Here is a 23,614-nt window from a genome sequence, read left to right as displayed (position 1 = left end):
CAAGCCCAACTCTTCTAATTTTTTTCCTTGGCTCATGTTGGAAAAACTTTTTTTTTTCCTAATCATCTGTGAGAAATGAAAGATAACAAATTCTGTTGTTTCTCCTTGTCTTGTGTAAATATGGAGAAAATTTAAGCTAGCAGGGGCAGGGGCAATAAAAGCATCAAGAAAACTGTTAGGCAGAATCTCAACCTTCTTGCATAGCGCTGCTGCTGTTACTACTATTTATCCTATTATTGTCCCCTAGTCGTCTTTTTTTTTTTTTTTTAATTCTTTCTAAGCAGGCTCCATGCCCAATGTGGGGCTTGAACTCACGACCCCGAGATCAAGAATCACACACGCTATTGGCTGAGCCTCTAGGCGCCCCTATTATCCTCTATTCTGAGATTCCAGTGAGGAAATAGTATAGTGGGTACATCGAGATAAAAAATGGATGAGTTTACCGCATATTTCACTCAAATTCTACCCTAGGGTCGAAAGTGAAACAACCCTGGGGAATGATAAAGATTGCTAAAAACACTACCTTTATAAATAAATATACTTAATAGTGAAGTTAAAAATATAGAAGAGAAAGTTCTAGAAATAATCACAATTCACTTTCAAATTTGATGAAAATACTGTGTTTTCCAGGCTACACATAAGCTAAATATAAAGGCCAACGCTGATAATCTCCAGGAGCTAGGTAAACAAGCTCGCCTACAGAGAAAAGCTTGAATTAAGAACTTGAATTCAGAACCAACTGTACCCGTGTCGGGCGCTCTTAAGCACCTTTTCACAATTCCGTGGGTCTGGAAGCAGAAAGGCCGTTCCTGGGCAAGCGGCAACGGGCAAAGAGAAACAAGGCTAAGTAATTAAAGCAGCAAAGGCCTTGCTACAAAGTCCAGCGCAAACGGCCAGATGCGACAAGATTCGCAAAAGAAGCCTTTGAGAAGGCGCCCGGGGACAGGCACTCGAAAAAACCGAGTCACTGCACCCACCGCTCGCGCTCAAGATGGCGTCACCGCCCCGCCCTCCCCAGGCGGCCCCGGAGCTCGCACGCGCCCTGCGGGGCGGGGACGCCAGGGACGTGGCCGGGCGCGCGCGCGGCCTCAAGGCGGCTGCGCGCCTGCGCGAGGGCGGGCGGCGGGCGCGCGCGCGCGCGGCGGGGGCGGGCTTTACTGAGCGCCCAGCTGCAGTCGCCGAGCCGGACGTGTCCGCGAAGATGGCGGGCCGGGTGAGTGCCGGCCCCGGAGCTACGGCTCGAGGCGGGGGTGCCGGGCTCGCGGGTACTCCGAGGTCCAGCCGGCTCCGGGGGAGGGGGAGTGAGTCCGAGCGAATGGGGAATTGGAGGGGGCGGCAAGCCGGAGAAGGGCATGCGGGTGAGAAGGGGGAGCGGTGGCAGGGGATTAGCCCTCCTCGGAAACTCCATCCCTCTAAGGAAGCTCTAGGGGAGGTGACCCCCCTCACTACCCACCCCGGTCTCCTGGGTCTCCCTTAATTCTCCCTTCCCATCCCTTGGGGCTTGTTACCCGCGTCCCCCAAGGCAACCGCAGGGTTGTGGCCGTCCCAGCCCCGTCGGACCGGCTCTGGGGGTTTCTCCGCACCCCCTTGCGAGGGCTTATTAGGTGCAGCCGCTGAAATAACTGCGGGGGATCCGTCTGCTGCGTTGGGGCGAGGGCTTTGGGAAGGAACATTAGGGACCCATTTCTGCTTCAGAGTGAAAGGTCTTAGGAGAGGAGGAGGGGGTGCAAATGACTTTTAGTGTTAAAGCCCAGCCATCTAGGGGACCTGTCACTGTGGGGTCAGGCAGGAATGTCTTTAGCTTGGAATAGGGATGCATTGGGGGTGTCGCGGCTTGTTTTTATGAATGACAGTCGCTTTGAATGCAGCAGAATATGTGGTAGTTTCAGGGTTTTAAATTTTACTTCCTCCTTGAACCTCCTAAGATCGCGGTGTAGTATGGGTTTGGCAAGGGGAGGTAGGGCTGGTACTGTGCTGTACTGCAGAGTGCGTTGAGCTGAAAGCCCTCTGAGGGATGGATCCTGCCCAGAGATGACACTGGTCATCAACCTGGGGACATTAACTGCGTCACTGGGGATAAGGATGTGCTTGACTGATTTATTTATACCGGAATATTTGAACAAGTTTGCATAGATTTATGCATGCATACAAATGTCCAATCTAAAAGGAATTGTAAATCGTAAGATTATGGAGTGAGAAGAGACCTTAAAGGTCATTTAATTTGACCTCTTCCTCTTCCTTTTTCCCATAGCCTCTCCTTTTATCTATCCACCCGTGCTTCAGATTCTCTTTTCCCACCTAAGACACCCTACTCCTGTGTATTCACCTGTTCCCTCTTAACATGCTTAAGCTTCTCCCATCTTAAGACAAATCCTCCCTTCACCCCCACAGCTGTCCCGTTGTCTCTTCCCACTTTTCAGCCAGAAATTTTGATAGAGTTGTGTACATTTATTGTCTCCCATTTGTTTATCACTTTCCTACCCCTCAGCCCGCCCACTGCAGTCTGATTTCTGGCCCTATCATTCTACTGAAATGTGTCCCTAAACTTAATTGACATTTTCAGTTCTTTGTCTGACTTGCTGTCTCCACAGCATTTGCCATCGTTGACCATTGCCTCCATGGAAAACGCTCTTCCCATGGCTTCTGTGCAGCCTTGCTCCGGTTTTTACTCAGACCTCTCTTTTGCAGACTCACCCTCCTCTACCCTGTTATTCAATGCAGATATTCCTCAAGGCTGTCTTTTCACTCCGTTTTCTCTTCAGGCATTCTCTTCACCTACCCTTCTATGCCCACGATGCTCAGTATTTTACTCCCAGTCCAGACTTATCCTTTAAGTTCCAAATCAATATGCCGGACTGCCTATTTAAAACCAAGGTATCTCAAAGTCTACTGTTCAAATCTAAACCCACCTAATTAGTACTTTCTCTGTTTTCTATTTCAGTGAATGGCACCACCTTCCGTGCACTTACATAAGCTGGAAACCAGGGTGGGGTGGGGTGGTGATGGTGGCGGTCATGGTCATCCTTCATACCGCCTCTCTCCCCCCACATCGTCTGCCCCGCTGTAAAATTCATCACTGAGTTCTGTTCTGCGCCCCCCGCGCCCCCCACCCCAGCCCCTTACAAAAAAGGGTATTATTAGGGCCAAAGAATCTGTCTTGGGCATTGCTGCTTTAAACTATACCCAAAGAAGCCACTGGAATGGTCATGTGGCTTCCATCATTTTAACATATCCTAAAAATCTCTTCAATCTGTCCACCTCTCTACATCTTCATTTCCACCTCATTTCCCCAAACTACCATCATTTGTGGTCTGGACTACTTTGGAAAGCTCGCTAGAGGTCTCTTTACAACATTTTCCACATTGATTATTTCCTCCCGTGCCTGTTGCTACTTAAACCCCTACCTCAGTAGCATCGAGTTACTTTTGGGAGAACATCAAATCCGAACTGGGCCTTTAAGGCCCTTTGTGGTTCCACTCCTGCTTCTCTGTACTCATTCTCTTACTCTCTCTGCTCAGGTTATATAAGAATTCAGTTCCTTGAACTTTAGTAGTTTTTCTTACCACAAGGTCTTTGCATGTGCTGTTTCCTTTCTTTGTAATGTTCTGTTCCCAACCATTTACCTCCTACTCATAGATCACTCACGTACTCGAGAGAAGCGTGTTCTGATCCCACACAAGTCAGGATCCTTTGTTACATGCCTTTGAACAACTGTATGCCCTTCGTTAGAGATTTAACGGTGATTTACAATTTTTTAAATGTTTATTTATTTTTTGAGAGAGAGAGAGAGAGAGAGAGACAGAGCACGAGCGGGGAAGGGACAGAGAGAGGGAGATGCATAATCTGAAGCAGGCTGCCAGCTCCGAGCTGTCAGCACAGAGCCCGATGCAAGGCTGAAACCCATGAAACCGTGATATCGTGACCTGAGCTGAAGTCAGACGCTTAACCTACTGAGCCATCCAGTCGCCCCAGCTGTTTGTCATTTTAAATATGTTGATGTGATTATTTGCCTTTACTATTTATCTTCCATGAAAGAAGAGGCCATGTTAGTTTTTTACCATCATCATCTGTGCTTTGCACACTGCCTGGGACCTAGGAGCTCAATACATTTTTGTTTATTTATTTTTTAATTTATTTTTTAATGTTTATTTATTACTGAGAGAGAGAGACAGCATGAGCATAGGCGGGGTAGAGAGAGGGGGAGACACAGAATCAGAAGCAGACTCCAGGCTCCAAGCTGTTAGCACAGGGCCTGACGCGGGGCTCGAACCCACAAACCATGAGATCATGACCTGAGCCACAGTCAGAGGCTTAACCGACTGAGCCATCTAGGCACCCCACATTTTTGTTTAAATTGAGCCTAGGGGTGCCAGGTGGCTCAGTCGGTTAAGGCTCTGACTTCGGCTCAGGTCATGATCTCATGGTTTCTGAGTCCGAGCCCTGCGTCGGGCTCTGCTGACAGCTCAGAGCCAGGAGCCTGCTTCAGATTCTGTGTCTCTTCTCTCTGTCCCTACCCCGCTCACTCTCTGCCTCATAAATAATTGTTAAAAAAAAAAAATTAAAACGAGTCTCATCTAGCCTGGGTGGCTCAGTCAGGTAAGTGTCTGAACTCTTGGTTTCGGCTCTGATCCTGAGCCAAAACTCACAGTTTGTGAATTCGAGCCCCCTGTCGAGCTCCACACTGACAGCAGCGATCCTGCTTGGGATTCTCTCTCTCCCTCTTTCTCTGGCGCTTCCTGCCACCCCCTGCACACATGCACTCTCCCCCCACCCCAAAATAAATAAATAAATTTAGAATGAATTTAACCTAATCTGTGTGTGAATACTCTACCAATAGAGAGTGCAGACCATTAAAGCTAGCCCATTTTAGTGTCATGTTAGGCCTTTTTTGTATGGAGTTCCATGTAATTTTTAGATAGATATGATTTCTGCTCTTTAGAGCCACATAGAACTAAAGAAAACAGTTTCTTTTCCATGTGACAGCTCCTCTGATATTTTAAGACAGGTTACAAATTCTCTCAGGTTTTCTCTTTTGCAAATTAAACATCTCGAATTCCTCAAATATTCTGTATTCCAGACCCTTCATCATTTGGGTTACCTTCCTTTGGAAATGCTGTTTTACCAATGTTTCTTCTAAAATGTGCCCCAACTAGAACACAATGATTAGTGAAGAATATGCTGAACTCTTATTCTCTTGAGCTGGACACTAGTGTTATTAATACAGGATAAAATTGCGTTCACTTTTTCTTTTTTTTTAATGTCTATTTATTTTTCAGAGAGAGACAGAGCATGTGTGGGTGAGGGGCAGAGAGACAGGGAGACAGAGAATCTGAAGCAGGTTCCAGGCTTTGAGCTGTCAGCATAGAGCCCGATGCGGGGCTCAAGCTCACGAACCACAAGATCATGACCTGAGCCAAAGTTGGACGCTTAACCAACTGAGCCACCCAGGCACCCTGTATTAGCTTTTTTTGCAGTAAATCACACTCTTGGCTTATAATGAGCTTGCAGTCAATTAAAACTCTCATGAGCCTGGAGCCTGCTTCGGATTCTTTGTCTCCCTCTCTCTCTGCCCCTCCCCCGTGCATGCTCTCTCTCTTTCTTTCAAGGATAAATGAACGTTAAAAAAATTTTTTTTTAAATTGGCTCTCCAATCCCCTTGTAGGTATTGTGCAGTTGGTTTATCGAACCTCAGTATAAAACCTTACATTTATTCCCTTTACAATTCAGTTTTTTGGAGGGTCAGGGCCTACTTATTACTTGTTCAGGGTCTTCTTGATTCTGCGATTCTTTTATGCAACACAGCTCTGTCTGCCAATTTTGTTTTCACGTGTAGGTTTTAAAATCATGACTTCTGTGTCTACAGTCAAGTCATTATTAAAAAGGAGAATGAGGTGGGTCAGAAATAGCCCGTGAGCATGCTGTTAGAGACCTTCCTCTAGGCTGATGCAGATCAAGATACCTTGGGTGCTATCACTTAAATACAAACCTATCTCGTTTACTTCTGACAAAACCACCTGCAAGCTAGGTAGTATTAATATTGTTTCACTCAGAGAGAGAGGCCCAGTAATTTGCCAGCTTCACAAGAAGCAGGGTCAAGGTATGAATTCAGCTCTGTTTGTTACTATTACCTGCTTCACCAACTTAGTTGTAATGGTATAGGGAAGAGTAGATTCACCTTAGCTAGAACTTTTGGAGGTTGCTGCCAAAGTTTGATTTTCAAAAACTACCTTCTGTCTTTTGGAAAATCTGATTGGCCTGTCTATCTTTGGCCCCTCTCGGTCTTCTATCTTGTGATAATCATAATTTCCTAGTAACTATTGATGTTTAGCAAATAGAGTTAGCCTTGTTGTAATACTTTTTAAATGGGTTCTGAATTTCCTTTTTAGGGGGGAAAAGCTATTTTGAATTATTGCTTTTGGTTAGTTTAATTTTGACATTCTGATATTTTGTAGATGGTATTTATATTCACTTTGTAATTGAAGGTGGTTTTTGGTTTTTTTTTCCCCCTGTTGTATCACTGATTGTTGCTGTTGGTAGCTTTAGTAACCTGTATATCTTGTCCTCTGCTGTTTTGGCCATAAAAGGGCAGCATCGTGTTTAATTTATCTGGGAAATTGGCTTAACAATGAAATGTGTGATGCTATTCAGTATATAGCATTTAGGTCATCAGAAATTGACTAATCCTAAAATATCTTGAAGCTCCTAATCTGAAAAGCAAAGAACCTTGGGGCACCTGGCTGGCTCATTCAGTGGAGTGTGTGACTCTTGATCTCAGGGTTGTAAGTTCAAACCTCAGGTTGGGTGTAGAGATTGCTTAAAAAAATAAAAATTTTGAAAGGCAAAGAACCTAAAAGAAAAATTTTAACTTTTTTTTTTTTTTTTTAGTATATTTACTGTATGAAAAAAATATGGAATTGTAAGTTGGATACATTTTATAATAAATGATGAATTGATTTAAACTTGCTTGGTTTCCTTTGGCCTTTCAAAACGATTCAATTAGGTAGTAACTATTCTTGGCTGTTTTACATTTTTGCTGGTAATAAAGCAGATTCTACAGTTCCAATTCTTATTACTTACGTTGAACGCAGACTCTTATTTATAAATGAACTCCACAGACAGACGGCTACCGCTGCCCCAGGCCTCCACACTGTCTGTCAGAACTCTTATGCTACAGCTTCTTTGGAACCGTGGAATCAGAAGTAGAGGAAAGAAAGAATCTGAAATACAGCCTTACTTGCTTGGGAGAGCTGACTCTGAGTAGGGAGAGGCTCCTTAGTAAAGTTGCTCCAGTGGTGTGGCCTTCTGGGCCTCTTATACCATCAGCACCACCTGGTTACTGAAAAGAAAAATAGAAGGACTTATCACGTCGCCCGGACTTTTTGTACTCTGTCTTTTAAAATTGCCAGAAATCTCACTTGCCAGAGGTTCCATAGTCTCTTTCTGAAAATACGCCTACATTAATGCAAATAAATCCAATGGATCACTTCATGAATTCTTACACCTAGTTGAGGTAATTTGTTGTGGAGAAATAGGAGTAGGGTGATGTTAAATAGGAATCTAAGGGAGAGAACTGTCTGAGGAGTTGAAAGAGGTGTAGAAAGATGTTAGAGGTAAAATTTACCTAATATCGGTTTTGATGAGGGCAGGCTAGTGTATTTAGTATCAGTTACTACAGTGATGAAACTTTTGTAGCCTAGTCTAGAAATGTAGCCATTTGTAACCTTTTGTGAGTGAACAACATCTTTTTGTAAATTGGGGATAGTTTATGTGCAATACCACAAGTCAAAACAAGTAATACAGAATGTTTTGTAGTCTTGTTTCCTAAATCAAAGTCATGGTATCTAAAGTGTATCAACTTTGTGCAGCCTTACATGCAGTAGTTATTGTTTTTGTATGTTACTTTACTGGAGATTTTTTTTTTCAATGTTTATTTATTTTGGGGACAGAGAGAGACAGAGCATGAACGGGGGAGGGGCAGAGAGAGAGGGAGACACAGAATCGGAAACAGGCTCCAGGCTCTGAGCCATCAGCCCAGAGCCTGGTGCGGGGCTCAAACTCACAGACCGCGAGATCGTGACCTGGCTGAAGTCGGACGCTTAACCGACTGCGCCACCCAGGTGCCCCAACTGGAGATTTTTTAAAGTATCTTCAAATGCTGTAGATTTTAGAAAACAAAAAGGAAGTCTTTATAGCACTATTAAATACCTTTTTGAAACCAGAGGAATTTATGCTTAAAATGGGTGGATTTTTTTCAAGTATTTAAATGAAGGTTCAGAGGCATAAGGTGAGAGTATATTATTGTGGTGTTGAAAATTCTTGAATTGGCAGAACAGTGAACCCTTAGAAACCTCTGCATTGGCCATGCACTAGACACTTGCTATAATGCAGTTCTTAAGGATCTGTACTCTGGGTATTGTATCTCAGGTAAAAATCTCTCTCTCTGAGGCTTTTTACTTATTTTTTTTAAAGATTTATTTCTTTAATGTCTACACCCAATGTGGGGCTTGAATTCACAACCCCGAGATCAAGAGTCACTTATTCTATTGACTGAGCCAGTCACGCGTACCAGTAAAAATCTCTTTATGAAATTCTTTTTCATACTTTAATATTAATACCCTTGAATGGGCTCTGAGGTCTATATTATAGTACCTTCAGTTTCCTAGTGATTTAATCTTATAATTTCCAACTTTTTATGGTGGAAACTAAATATTCCCTTCATGACTATAACTGTTTCTAGAAGTTATATGCACTCAAACGAGTATAATTTATATACATTTTAAGAGATTTCAAGCATGCTGAAAAATAACATATATATCCATATGCTCACCTTCCAGATTTAAGTGGTAACATATTGTGATATTTGTTTCAGAACTTGAATTTTTAGAAATAAAACATTGCAGATCGAATTGAATCCCTTTTGATTCTCCTTTGGATTCCACTACCCTTTTCCAGAAATAACCACTCTCCTAAAGTTGGTATAGATCCTTTCTGTGCACATTTATGTATGTTTGTGCCCATAAGTAATATATTTTGTGTGTTTTAATCTGTGTGTATGGTGTCATACTGTATCTTTCCTTCTGCAACCTGCATTTTTAAAATTTAAAATGGCATTTGAAATTTAGTCATGTTGGTATATAGAGAGCCAGTTAATTCTGTTTACTACGTAGTATTCTATTTTGTGAATATACCAAAATTATCTGTTTTATTATCTGAGGATAATTTAAGTGGCTTCTAATTTTTTTTTTCTGGAGTGCACATTCTTTTATATGTCTCCTTACATACATATGTAAGAACTTCTTTAGGATATATGTCTAGAGACATGGACATTGCTACGTAGAATTGCTGGGTGATGAGTTACCTTTGTCTTTACCTGGTTATACCAGTTTGCAGTCTTGCCAGCATTATACGAGTGCCTGTTACTCATGTCCTTTCCAGCACTTAGTATTGCAGACATTTTAGCTTTTACAATATGATGGATGTAAACAATCTTATTTGCATTTTTTTCCTAATGTCTCCTGAGATTGAGTAGTTTTCATATTGGTCATTGGGATTTCCTCTTTTGTGAATCACCTTTGCCCATTTTTACTGTTGGGCCATTAGCAATTTTTAAAAAATCGATTTGTAGAGTTTTCCTTTTGTAGGGACTAAATTATGCTTTGGAATCTAATTCTTTTTTTTTTTTTTTTTAACGTTTATTTATTTTTGAGAGACAGCAGAGGAGGAGCAGAGAGAGAGGGAGACACAGAATCTGAAGCAGTCTCCAGGCTCTGAGCTGTCAGCACAGAGCCTGTCATGGGGCTTGAACTCACGAACTGTGAGATCATGACCTGGGCCGAAGTCAGAGGCTTAACTGACTGTGAGCCACCCAGGTGCCCCTCTTTTTTTTTTTTTTTTTAATGTTCATTTATTTTTGAGAGAGAGAGAGAGCATGTGAGCTTGCATGAGTGGGGGAGGGGCAGAGAGAGAGGGAGACAGGATCCCAAGCAGGCTTTGTGCTGACAGTAGAGAACCTGACGTAGGGTAGGGGTGGAGGTCTGGAACCCAGGAACCCCGAGATCATGACTTCAGCAGAAGTCAGAACCTTAGCTGAGTCACCCAGGCACTCCTGGAATTTATTTAGTTGCAAATAGCTTCTCCCAGACAGTAGTGATCTTTTCCCGGTTATAGAGTTTGTTTGTTTGTTTATTATGTACATATGTTTATTTTGAGAGAGAGGGAGAGAGCTAGCACAAGTGGGGGAGGGCCAGAGAGAGATGGAGAGAGAATCCCAAACAGGCTCCTGATGTGGTATTGATCTCACAACCATGAGATCACAACCTGAGCTGATATCAAGAGTCAGTCAGCTTTACCAACCAGGGCACCCAGGCGCCCCACAGAGTTTTACATTTAAATTTTTATTATAGCCAGCAAGGGCGCCTGGGTGGCTCAGTCGGTTAAGTGTCTGAGTTCAACTCAGGTCACAATCTCATGTTTTGTGGGTTTGACCCTGGCATCAGACTCTCAGCTGTCAGCATGGAGCCCACTCAGATTCTCTGTCTCCCTCTCTCTCTGCCACTACCCAGCTCGCTCTCTCTGTCTCTCAAAAACAAATTTCATTAGAGCTAGCTATAAATACCTACTTTTTTTTTTTTTTTACCTTTATGATTATTACGTTTGTGTGTTTTAAAAGAAATCTTTACCTACCTTGAATATTTTCTTCTAAATGGTTTAACATTTGCGTTTTACGTTTTGGTATTTAATTCATCTGGAATTTATTTTTGTGTTTGCTGTGAATTGGGAAGCTAATTTTATCTTTTCTGTATGTGTAGCCAGTTATCTTAATATCATTATTGAGTCCACCCTTTTTTTCACTGATTTTTACTGCTCTCTGTGTTTTATGTCCACTCTAAGTATGGAGTCTATTTTGGTTCATATTCTGTTTGCCTATATGTGCACCCAGTGTTTCAATTAAAATAGCTTTAATATTATATTAAATATATCAGGTTATATGTTTTATTATAAATATATTATTTAATATTATATATATTATACAATAGCTTTAGAATTATTCTTGCTATATGCTAAAATTATTCTTGCCCCCTCTTTATTTTTCTTTATTTGGCATTTCTTGGCCCTTTTCCATATGATAATAATCTTTCCTCTTTTAAAAAATATCATTTTCTTTAAATTTAAAATTTATTTTTATTGTTATTGATTTTGACCTACTTTTTTTTCTTATATTTTACAAGGGTAGATACAAAGACCACTTCAACAAAATTCAGCTGAATTGCTCAAGGAAGCTGATTTTCTTTCCTTCCTTCCTTCCTTCCTTCCTTCCTTCCTTCCTTCCTTCCTTCCTTCCTTCCTTCCTTTCTTTTCTTTCTTGGACATGAAGCCAAAAAGTACTAACACATTGTGCTCTATAGATTTAATACCAAATGAATTAACATCAGCTGTTTATGAGTAATGCAGGGTATTTTGGTCCTTTGCTAAATTCAGAATGAAGTGCTAAAGTTCTTACGTGTTTTGCACTAACCATATAGATCTTTGGTAATGGAGAAAATGGGGAAATTATTAAAGTAAGAAATAAGTTGTCATTTTTGAAATCCAACATTCACTAATAAAGAGTATTTTGCTGGTGGATTTTTAAATATTGTGAAGTGTTTTTAGTGTTATATGCATATGAACAAACATTTTCTTGGTTGACAAGCGATGACAATAGCAATTATCACTGATTCTGGGTCTTCCAAAGAACATCAGTGTGGGAGAATTAAAAACATTTAGTTATCCTAGTTACTTTTTCCCTAGAGAATATTACTGACAACATTTTGTGAGATGATAAAAGACTTGAACAGAGCTTCGTGTGGAGGTATTACTGAATGAATGATTGTTGAGTGAATGGATGAACATTTATTTCAAAGTACTTAAATAAATTGCCATTTTGGACAATGTAGTTTGAATTCTAATTTTATATTCTCTGCCAGACTATCAGATCATTAAAAATGTGGCATAGATCAAACTTTAAACAGTTGCTGGACTTCATGCTAGTCTTTTTTCTCCATGCACTGATATTGAGTCTGGTTACTGATTTTTGTATATAAAGCCTTCCAGTCAATTTACTACTTATCAAGCATCAAAAAAATTTTAATTGTACTTATCAAATTAAATGATGAAATGGCCCAAGAGCATTATTGAAGCCTCTTTTTCACATTTTCTCTTCTATTGTAGGAAGATACGAACCTGTCAGTATTTCTGTTTTTACAAACTTCATTTCTCCTTATTTAATACAGTGATTCTCAAAGTGGAATCTGCAGACCAGCTAATCAGTATCATCGGAGAACTTGTCAGAAATGTATATTCTCAGGCCCAACCCCAGACTGAAAGTTAGAAACTGCTGGGTGGGGCCCCTGCAATCTCCTTTAACACATTCTTCAAGTGATTCTGATGTATGCCAAAGTTATGAACCATGGACTTGGGGGCGCCTGGGTGGCTCAGTCAGTTGAGTATCTGACTTCTGTTCAGGTCATGATCTCACGTTTCGGGAGTTCAAGCCCCACCTTGGGCTTGGTGCTGTCAACACAGAGCCTGCTTTTTTGATCTTCTGTTCCCCTCTCTCTGCCCCTCCCCAGCTTGCACTCTCTCTCTCTCAAAAATAAATAATAAAAATTATTTTTTCTTATTAAGTATTCAAAAAAATAAAAGTCACTGCTTCATTGTTAATTGAGCATCTACACACAGCAAAGTGTCTGGGATGTTATAGATATTTATTAAAATATTCGTTCCATTGAACAAAAACTAGGTTGTAATTTTTGCTTTCTAACAGCCAAGTTTTTACTCAATTATTTGTAAATAATAAAAATATAAATAATATGAATATATTGTGCTTATATTTATTATCAAGCTGATTTTATTAAATGAAGAACTTCTTCATATTATAAGCACATACATCATGAATTATTAACGTTATGTTTAATTATAATGACTCAGATTAACATCAGCAATTTAGATAAATACAGTGTGGACTTATAGATGTAAGTCACTAGATTTTGTAGCTTTGAAGATGTGAAGTTTATTAGACCTATCTAAATGTCCTTTTAGGTGCCACACGGTTTGTTTTTTTCTTTATTGTCATTTTTTTCCTGAACAGCTAGAATCATGGCTAAGTTTTTCTACCGAATCTTGTGTTCTTTTCTCTGTACCATGCTGCCTCTTGCTTCTTGCCTGTCTTACATCTCTGCTTTCTGCTTTTCTGAATGCCCTGTGTTGTGCTAAGGGAAGAGTCCATAGGTAAGAGACTTAGGGGTTGAGACTGGGGGGAGGCTTTAGGCCTTCTAGTTTTGTTCTGATTCCTTCTCCAGATTCTTCTCTTCCTCTTCATTCTTCAAAAGGATGTAGGTGCTAAACTTTCATCAGGATGTTGGGAATTAAAAAAAAAAACTTCACAAACATTGTTTTTATTTCTTTCACATTTAGAGATAACTCTTTAGAGTAAGAGCACTAAGTTAGTGAATAAGTGTATCTTAAACTAAATGGTATTTTACAGTTTTGAAAACACCTTCACAGATCTTGTTAGATTCTCAGAGCAACCTTGAGCTGGCACTCTGTAAGTTCAGTTCAACAAGCCAAATTCAACTAACAGAATAATTCACAGCTAACATTGTGCTTACTGGTGAACACTGAAAGCTTTCCCTTTTAGGATCAGGACCAAGATAAGGATGTGTACGCTTGCCACTTATATTCAGCACTATATTGGAGGTTCTAGGTAGGCAGTTAAGCAAGAAAAAGAAAAAAAAAAAAGAATGGAAAGGAAGAAGAAAAATTATCTATTTGCAAATGACATGATCTTATATATAGAAAATCCTAAAGGATTTATAAAAAATAAATCCAGCAACATAGCAGGATACAAGATCAATCTACAAAATCAGTTGCATTTCTGTATACTAGCAATGAACAATCTGAAAATGAAATTGAGAAAACAGTTTCATTTACAATAGCATCAAAAAGAATATAATACTTATGAATACTTATGAATAAATTTAATCAAATAAGTACAAGACTTGTACACTAAAAACTCAAACATGTTGAAAGAAATTAAAAATCTAAGTAAATGGAAAGACATCTTGTGTTCATGGATTAGAAAACTTAATATTATTAATATTGAAATACTCTCAAAATTGATCTATAAATTCAATGCAATCTCTATCAAAATTCCAGCTGCCTTTTTTCCAGAAATGGATAAGCTGGTCCTAAAATTCTTATGGAGATGCAAAGCCATTTTAACCACAACAATTTTGAAAATGAAAAACAAAATTAGAGGACACACACCTGTTTTCAAAACTTATTACAAAGCTACAGTAATCAAGATGATGTGACAGTGGTAAAAGGATACTCATATAAACCAATGAAATAGAATGGAGAATCCAGAAATAAACACATAAATTCATGGTGAATTGATTTTCAAAAAGAGGGCCAAGACCATTCAATGGGGAAAGAATAGTCTTTTTTTTTTTTAGCAAATGTTGCTGGGACAACTGGCTACCTACATGCAAAAGAATGAATTTGGATCCCTACCTGACACTACATACAAAAATTAACTCAGAATGGATCAAAGATCTAATAAATCTATACAATTCTTAGAAGGAAACGTTGGTAAAAATCTACATGACTTTGGGTTAAACAGCGATTTTTTTAGATATGACAAAAGCACAAAACATAGATAATTTGTACTTCATCAAAATTCAAAACTCTTATGCATCAAAGAACACTATCAAGAAAGTGAAAAGACAGCCCGTAGAATGGGAGAGAATGTTTGCAGATCCTATCTGATAAGGGTCTAGGATCCAGAATATATAAAGAACTCTTACAATTCAACAATAAAAAGACAATATAAAATGGGCAAAGGGAAAAAAAAAGTGGGCAAAGGAGTTGAATAGGCATCTCTCCTAAAAAGATATGCAAATGACCAATAAGTACATGAAGAGATGCTCAACATCATAGTCATTAGGGAAATGCAAATTAAAACCACAATAAGATACCAGTTCACACTATAGGTTGGCTATAGTAAAAAAAAAAAAAAAAAAAAGTGTGGGTGCTCATGCAGAGAAATTGGAACCCTTATCCACTGCTGGTAGGAATTTTTTAAATGCTGTAGCCATTGTGGTAAATAGTTTGGCAGTTCTTCAAAAAGTTAAACATGGGGCGCCCGGGTGGCGCAGTCAGTTAAGCGTCCGACTTCAGCCAGGTCACGATCTCGCCGTCCGTGAGTTCGAGCCCCGCGTCAGGCTCTGGGCTAATGGCTCAGAGCCTGGAGCCTGTTTCCGATTCTGTGTCTCCCTCTCTCTCTGCCCCTCCCCCGTTCATGCTCTGTCTCTCTCTGTCCCAGAAATAAATAAATGTTGAAAAAAAAAAAAAAGTTAAACAGAATGACCCAGCAATGCTACTCCTAAGTATATAACCAAGTGAGTTGAAAATATATGTTTTTATATAAACTTGTTATGTGGATGTTCATAGCATTATTCATAATAGCCAAAAAGTGGAAATAACCCAATATCCATCTGCTGATGAATAAACAAATGTTCATACAATGGAATATAATCCAGTCATGTGCTGCAGCGTAGATGATCTTGAAAACATTATGCTAAATGAAAGAAGCCAGTCACACAAAGATGACAGATTGTATGATTTTATCTATATGAAATGTCCAGAATAGGCAAAACCACAGAGACAGTAAATTAGTGGTTATCAGAGGGTGAAGCGGGGGGGAGGTGGGGGGGGGGATTGGGAGTAACTAATAGGCCTAGGGTTTCTTTTATGGAGTTTGGTGGAAATGTTCTGGAATTAGTGGTGATGATTGCACAGCATGGTGAATATACTAAAAAACACTGAAGTGTATGTTTTACATGATGAATTGTATGTTCTAGGAGATTGTCTTCGTCTATTTGTGTTGCTATAATAAAATGCCTGAGACTGAGTAACTTATAAACAACAGGAATTTATTTGTCAGAGTTGTGGAGGCTGGAAGTCTAAGATCGGGGTGCCAGCACGGTTGAGGTTACAGTGGAACGTTGTGATCCTTGAAAGTGATGAAATGGAACTATATTACTTGTTTGAATTAAATTGGAGGTACCTGTAGGATACAAATATGCAATCTTCAGGTTATTTACCTTAAAATTAGAATCATTTCTCTTAATGTGGTATTCAGAATGAACCATATTAAAAAAATCATTTAGAGAGAAGTTATTTTCTTCTGAGAAACAAAGTGGTAACTAGAGTGAGGCAAATACAGTTGACCTTCGAAGACCATGGGGGTTAGGGGCGTTGACTCCCCGTGCAGTTGAAATTCCACTTATAATTTTTGACTCCCCCAAATCTTTTTTTTTTTAATTTTTTTTTCAACGTTTATTTATTTTTGGGACAGAGAGAGACAGAGCATGAACGGGGGAGGGGCAGAGAGAGAGGGAGACACAGAATCGGAAACAGGCTCCAGGCTCTGAGCCATCAGCCCAGAGCCCGACGTGGGGCTCGAATGCACGGACCGCGAGATCGTGACCTGGCTGAAGTCGGACGCTTAACTGACTGCGCCACCCAGGCGCCCCATGACTCCCCCAAATCTTAATTACTAATAGCGTGTTGACAAGAAGTCTTATTGATGAACAGTTTAATACCACATTTTGTACGCCATATGTATTATAGATTGTATTCTTAACGATGAATTAACCTAGAGAAAGAATTAAAAAAAATTTTTTTAATGTTTGTTTATTTTTGAGGGGGGGGAGGAGCAGAGAGAAAGGGAGACAGAATCTGAAGCAAGCTCCAGGCTCCAAGCTGTCAGCACAGAGCCCAACACGGGGCTCAAACCCACGAACTGCAAGATCATGACCTGAGCCACAGTTGGATGCCTAACTTCCTGAGCCACCCAGGCACCCCAAGGTAGAGAAAAAAATGTTAGGAAAATCATAAGGGGGCACCTGGCTGGCTCAGTTGATAGAGCATGCGACTCTTGATCTCAGGGTTATGAGTTTGAACCCCATGTTGGGCATAAAGTTTAATTAATTACAAACTCATATATATATATATACACACACATATACGTATATATACATATATATACATATGTATATATATATGTATATATACGTATATGTGTATATATGTGTGTGTATATATACACATACATGAATCAAAAGGAAAATACATTTATAATGCTGTAATGTATTTATTAAAAAAAAAAAGCTGCATAGAAGTGGAGTTCAAATCCATGTAGTTCAAGAAATCAATTATAAAATTAAAAAATTTCCCTCCCTTTTTCTTGCTGTATTTTACGTGCCAGTTGTAGTTTAGATTGAATTTGTGAATGACCCATTGGGATTTTGCTTATAACTACATCACATTTATAGGTTAATTTGGAGGTCATGATATCCTTACAATATTGAGTCATTGCAGACGATAACAGCATTTATTTGGATATTCTCTTATGTATTTCCATTGGTTTTCTTCATGAAGATCTTATGTATTTTTGCTAAACTTTTTTCTAGTACTTTAAGCATTTTTTTGTTTCTGTTATAATTGGAACCTGTTGTCGACTTCCTATTTATAGCAGTTTTTGATTTTATGTATTTATCTGCTTGGATAGGCGTTAATTTTCTTCAACTTTCTAGATACATTTCTCCAAAATTTTTTAAATTCAACAAATGTTTATTGAGTCCCTGTCATGTGCTAGATAATTGTTTCAGGTACTTCTCTAAATTTTTAGGTAATTTATTTTAAGGCATTGCTGAACTTTCCCAAATTATTGCAGCCTTGGACAGGAAATTATTTACTCACAGTGCTAAGGAGTCAGTTAAATGGCTATGATTTAGTGCTCATTTTGATGCTGTCATTGTTTAACCTGTCCAATATAAATAAATCTTTAACTCTTTATGTATTTATCAAATGGTTCTGAGTTTCAGACCACATTTTATAGCATCTTACTGAGTTTGCCAAAAGTACTTTTTCTTTACAAAAATCTTTGTCATACTGTTATCAGAGGAAATTAGCTTAAACAACATGATTTAATTATGAAGGAAAAAAAAACCACACACAAATGATGAGACAATGTCTTGTATGTTATGAATAATGACAGTGCTTTTTATTAGGCATGCCCTTGGACTTATTTTCCTAATGTGCATGGTCCTAACTGTAGAGAAGCAGACAGAGGTCTAAAGGGAAATGCAATCAATTAACTTTAAAACAAAATTTTAATTTGATTAGTAAAATGATATCTATATTTTAAAATTGGAAAATGTGGAAAAGATGGAAAGAAATGAAATCACCTGTAGTTTCATTATCCATTCGCAATTGTTTTTTATATGTTGATGCGTTTTCAGTCAGTTGACTTGCTACAGTTAAAAAAAAAATCAAGCTGCAGGGGTGCCTGGGTGGCTCAGTCGGTTAAGCGTCCTATTCTTGGTTTTGGCTCAGGTCATGATGTTACGGTTCAGGAATTGGAGCCCTACATCGGGCTCTGAGCTGGCAGCACAGAGTCTGCTTGGGATTCTGTCTCTCAGCCCTGCCTGCACTTGTGCTGTCTCTGTCTTTCTCAAATAAGTAAAAAGAAATTAAAAAATCAAAGTGTAAGGTAAAACATATTTTTTCATATTCCTGTGATATAAAACCCTCTATATTATGAGGCTTTTGATGGTTATATGATATTTAATTAAGTGGGTATATTGTAGTTTGGGTAGCCTTTACTTAGAAATCGTATTTTTACATTGCTTCTAATTCATTACTGTTTTTTTTTTTTTTTAAGTTTGTTTATTTATTTTGAAAGGTAGCATGAGCTGGGGAGGGCCAGAGAGAGAGGGAGACACAGAATCCCAAGCAGGCTCCACACTGAGCCATCGCATGAGATCATGTCCTGAGCCGAAATCAAGTGTCACTTAACTGACTGAGCCATCCAGCTTCCCCTAATTCATCACTGTTAAAATAATGCTGTGGAGAACAATTTTGTACATAAAAACTTTCTATATTTAAAATATCCCTACAACAAGGGTTATTTATTGTAAAAACAGTTTAGAATTGGGGAAAGTGAAAGTGTTCCCCTTATTCTTTCCAGTTTCTACTCAGTAGTAACTACTGTTAACAATTTAGTGTGTATTTTATTTTTTTAAAAAAGCTTACCCTACATACTGTTTTAAAAAAATTTAGCACTATATTGTGGACATTTTTCCCTTGTCAGTCCACACAGAAGTACCTTGACATTGCTGCATCCTTGAGATTCCTTTAACCACACTCCTACTTCTGGCATTTATTTGGAGTTAGGTGTCTGTGATTTTTTTTTTTCTATTTCTGAATATCTCTAGGATAGTTATAATAATAGCTAAGATTCAGTAAGTGTTTACTCCATGCAGTAGATGAGGATTATCTCATTTGATTCTCATTGTTATATTTATGTGGGTGGGTGCACAGTTCCTATTTGGTCACTTTTCCATCCCAGCCCATAGGGAAGGTGGAACTTTAGTTCAAACTTCCTTGCCTCTTAAGGGAAGAATCATTACAGGGGAAAAACATCCTTATTCTTCTGAGGAGGAAGAATTCCCCACCTGATGGCCGGTATGGGACATTTGTGCCAGAAGGAGGTGTGGGTTTTATCCTTCCTCTTTCACTTCCTATGCCCAGGACTAGCAGGCCAGTACGAGCAGCACCCTTGGACTGGCCTTTTAAAGGTAGATTTGACCATTCTCTTAGTTCTCTATAATCCCTACATCTGGGTTGAGGACTGGCTGGGGAGTCTGTTCTGCAGACCCAAGTATCTTTTCCTACCAGATAGCAGTATGGACATCTCAAGGTCTGGGTCTTTGTTATATGGATTTAGGGGCCCCATTTTGACTTTTTATCGAAAGTCATTTATCCAGTCTTTGCAATAGGAATTATTAGAGATTGTCCAGCCATTAAAAAATCAGAACATAATTTCTGAACTTTATTGAGGTATAACCTGTATACAGTAAAACACAATCAAGATAGAAAATACTTCTGTCATCTCAAAAAATTACTTCATGCTGCTTTGGTGTCCCTTTCACTCAGGCAACCACTAATTGATTTAAAAAAATTTTTTTAAGTTTATTTCTTTATTTTGAGAGAGAGAATGCAAACGGGCAGGGGCGGAGAGGGAGAGGGAGAGAGAAAATCCCAAGCAGGCTCCTCACTGATGCAGGGCTTGATCTCACAAAGTGGTAAGATCATGACCTGAGCCGAAATCAAGAGTCGGACGCTTAACTGACTGAGCCACCCAGGAGCCCCTGATGGATCTTTTGTTGTTGTTGTTACTATGGATTAATTTTGCCTTTTCTAGAATTTCATCCAAATATGAGATGAATTTTACATAATGTAGGATGAACTCTTATTTTGTGTCTGGCTTCTTTTATTCATCATTTTGTTTTTGAAGTTTACTCATGTTGTTGCATATGTACCTGTAGTTAGTTTCTTTTTAATTGCTAGGTAGTATTCCATTATATGGATATATCACAGGTTTTTTTATCCATTCATGTGTTGGTAGGCATTTGTGTTATTTCCAATTTTTGGCTATTGTGAATAAAGCTGTGAATATCTGTGTATAAGTGTAGCTATGTTTTCTTTTTTCTTGACTAAAATCTAGGCACATACCTGCTGGGTCCCATTAATTTTATAAGAAACTGTATTATGTCTTTTCCAGTATTTAATGTTGTCAGCCTTTTACCTTTTTCTTTGGTGTTTCCCAAAAAGACCAAAATGGGAACTTGCTTTTTTTCTTTTTCAGTATAAAGGGATGTCAGGAGGTTCATTTATGTGAATAGTTACTGGTCTGAAATGGATAAGGTAAAAGTATCCCTACAGGCTCTTTGAGAGATAACTATAGGACATACTAGTTTAATTGATTCCTACCCCATCACTTTCAGGCCCATGTGACTTCAAAATTTTAACAGAAATTATTATTATAGGAGTTGATAGCACGGAGTGAATCCATAGGCCTGAAGACAGGTATTACTGATGGCCTTTCTCACCTTATTCTAGACTAGCACTGTCCAATGAAACTTTCTGTGGTGATAGCTATGAGCCACATATGGCACTTGAAATGTGGTTAATGCAACTGAAGAACTGAATTTAAAAAAAAAAAATTTTTTTTTTAATATTTATTTATTATTTTGAGAGTGAGAGAGACAGAGTGCAAGTGGGGAAGGGGCAGAGAGCAAGGGAGACACAGAATCCGAAGCAGGCTCCAGGCTCCGAGCTGTCAGCACAGAGCCTGACATGGGGCTGGAACCCACACACTGCGAGATTATGACCAGAGCTGAAGTCGGACGCCCAACCGACTGAGCCACTCAGGCGCCCCAAGAACTGAATTTTGAACTTTAATTAATTTTAATTTTGATAGCCATATTTGCCTAGTGGTGCTTTTTGGACAGTGCAGTTCTTAAAATGTTATTTTTCAGCAAAGGTCACTGACAAAAAATAATTGAGTAAGACTTGTCAGCTGAGCCCACTGGCTAAGTTCATATTTTCTGTCCTACTTCCCTTTCCCGTGGGGGGATTCGTGTGTCTCTAGAGAGATGTAGCCAAGGCCTCGAGTACCACAAAGGAAGAACCAGTGGATTCAGGAGTGTTGCAGGTAGTTAGGGTAGGGGTGGTTATTTGGTAAGGAGCTCTTCTAGTTAGGTACTATGCTCTGTGTTTTTTTATGTTTATTTTACCCTCCTAAATTCTTCGGAAGACAATAAAGCCTATATTTGAGTAATCTAATTTTTAAAGTGGACCTTTGGACCAAAGTATGCTGTTTAAATTTGAAAACTGTATAATGTTGCAGAGAGGAGTCCTGATTAAATCCTCCCAGTTTTTTTTGATTAAGAGAAGTAAATTCTCTTTCTACACTTTAAAGGCTTTCAAGTAATGATATAATTACTTCTAAGGTTTCCATTAAGGATTTGAGATTTTTATTCTTTTGAGTAGCAGAGTTAATAATTTTTTTACATTTCAATTATTAGTGAAAGCATTTTACAGCCTTTAGATGGTTAAATGTAGTCACTCAGATAACTGAATCTATATAAAATTGCCTATCCGTGTAGTATTTTTCATTTCATAAGAGCTGCGCAGCTGTAGTGGCTGAGTTTTTATTTGTTTCCTAGAGGCAAGGTCAATGTTAGAAAAATTGTGGAATTTTCCCTTGGCATTACTGTGGTAAGTAAACAACTACTATTTATAGGAATTTATATTTTGATGAAAAATGAGGTACCCTGCTTGGCTTATCATAAAAACACAGATGCTTCTAGATTCCAGTAGGGAGGCCTTTTGCTCACAGCATCTGTTGTAGTTGGCCAGCCAGATGACTTCCACTGAGTTTTTCACTTTTTTTTTTCAAGGACACCACCTCTTTGACAGCTAAATACATTTACAAATGAAAAGGTTAACTTAACGTTTTGTAAATTTATTATTACTGTGGCTATATCAGTTCTGTGCAATTTTGAGCTATTAGATAATTTAAATTAGATCACTTCCTAAATAACCTTGAAATATCCTTTGAATACATGTCCTTTGAACTGTTTATTCTGCAGTTAGGTAGATTTGTATTGATCTATAAGTTCATTTATTCAGCAGGTGTTTGATGAGCACTCTACCAAGCCCTGTGCTAGCTCTGGGGAACCACAGATGTAAGCAGGATATAATCTGAGTCCTTGAGAAGCTTCCTGTCTTGTATGCAATGCAAACATGTAAACAGACCATGGAAATACAGTCAGATACTTTCATTTGAAGTTTATTATATCAGTCTAATGGGGAGGGGAAGGTGTCTAGGAAGGTCTTCTAGAAAAAGTAATTCTGAGCTGAGAATTGTTGAAACAAACAGGAGTTTAGTTAGGCAAGAGGCTCGGCATTAGGGGAGAGAGAAGAATATAAAAGGAAGAAGCTTATAGGTGAGGGAGACCCTAGGATGGGTGGGAAACTAAAAAAGTTTGGTACGCTTTTGTCAGATATCTGGTCACACTGACTATGGGCAAAAATACAGTCTCATTCATAAAGCAAAGTTATGACCCAGGCTTTATTCTCTCATGTTCTAAATATTAATGATTTCCAAATATTTTATGAATCCCATAAGAAAAACATCTTTGGTCATGTATCTGCAATATATTTACATATTTATTTATGAATGATATACTCAGAGTTTATATACATGGTAAAGTATATACAAAAAGATAAAAAGGAGGAACTAAAGGTGAAAAATATTCTTCATTTTATTAAAAAATACAGAAAACCAATTGCTGCTTCATTGTTCTTTAAAATCTTGGCTTGATATCTTATGATACACCTATTCAGAGGTCTGTTTCTAACTGCAGTTGAATTTGATACGTGAATTATCTGTAGATCCTTCTGGTGCACGTAGCCCGCTTTAGGGACCACTGCTCTAAACGATTGGGATAAGTGTATTGAAACTAGCCTTTTAGTTAAAACAGAAGCAAAGCAAAAGGTAGTTTATTTTGCCCTATACATTTTTATTTGAGAGACAAATTTAAGAAGAATCAGCTTTGGCTTGAGGTGTGAAGAATGAGCACTTGAGTCATAAACTATGTGTCATGACTAAAAGGGTCATATTTCACTAACTAGGAAATCCAAGAGAATGGCGGAAGAGTTA

General features: G+C 38.8%; 1 protein-coding gene across 2 annotated transcripts in view; it reads left to right on the top strand.

The window, feature by feature from the left end:
• The first annotated feature begins 1,098 nt into the window (after positions 1–1,098).
• The window catches only part of NSF (N-ethylmaleimide sensitive factor, vesicle fusing ATPase), a 150,102-nt gene continuing 127,586 nt past the window's right edge, over positions 1,099–23,614 (top strand). For both annotated transcript variants that reach the window (XM_086687595.1, XM_086687594.1), the window contains exon 1: positions 1,099–1,213. In XM_086687595.1, the coding sequence (XP_086543721.1) occupies positions 1,202–1,213 (12 nt within the window). In that variant the 5' untranslated portion in view covers positions 1,099–1,201. The remainder of the gene's footprint in view (positions 1,214–23,614) is intronic.

The sequence above is a fragment of the Puma concolor genome, chromosome E1, assembly GCF_028749965.1.
Source record: "Puma concolor isolate L17-30 chromosome E1, mPumCon1.1.hap2, whole genome shotgun sequence".
Lineage (NCBI taxonomy): Eukaryota > Metazoa > Chordata > Mammalia > Carnivora > Felidae > Puma > Puma concolor.
The sequence above is the reverse complement of the archived record's forward strand: the minus strand, read 5'-3'. Positions and strand labels throughout refer to the sequence as shown.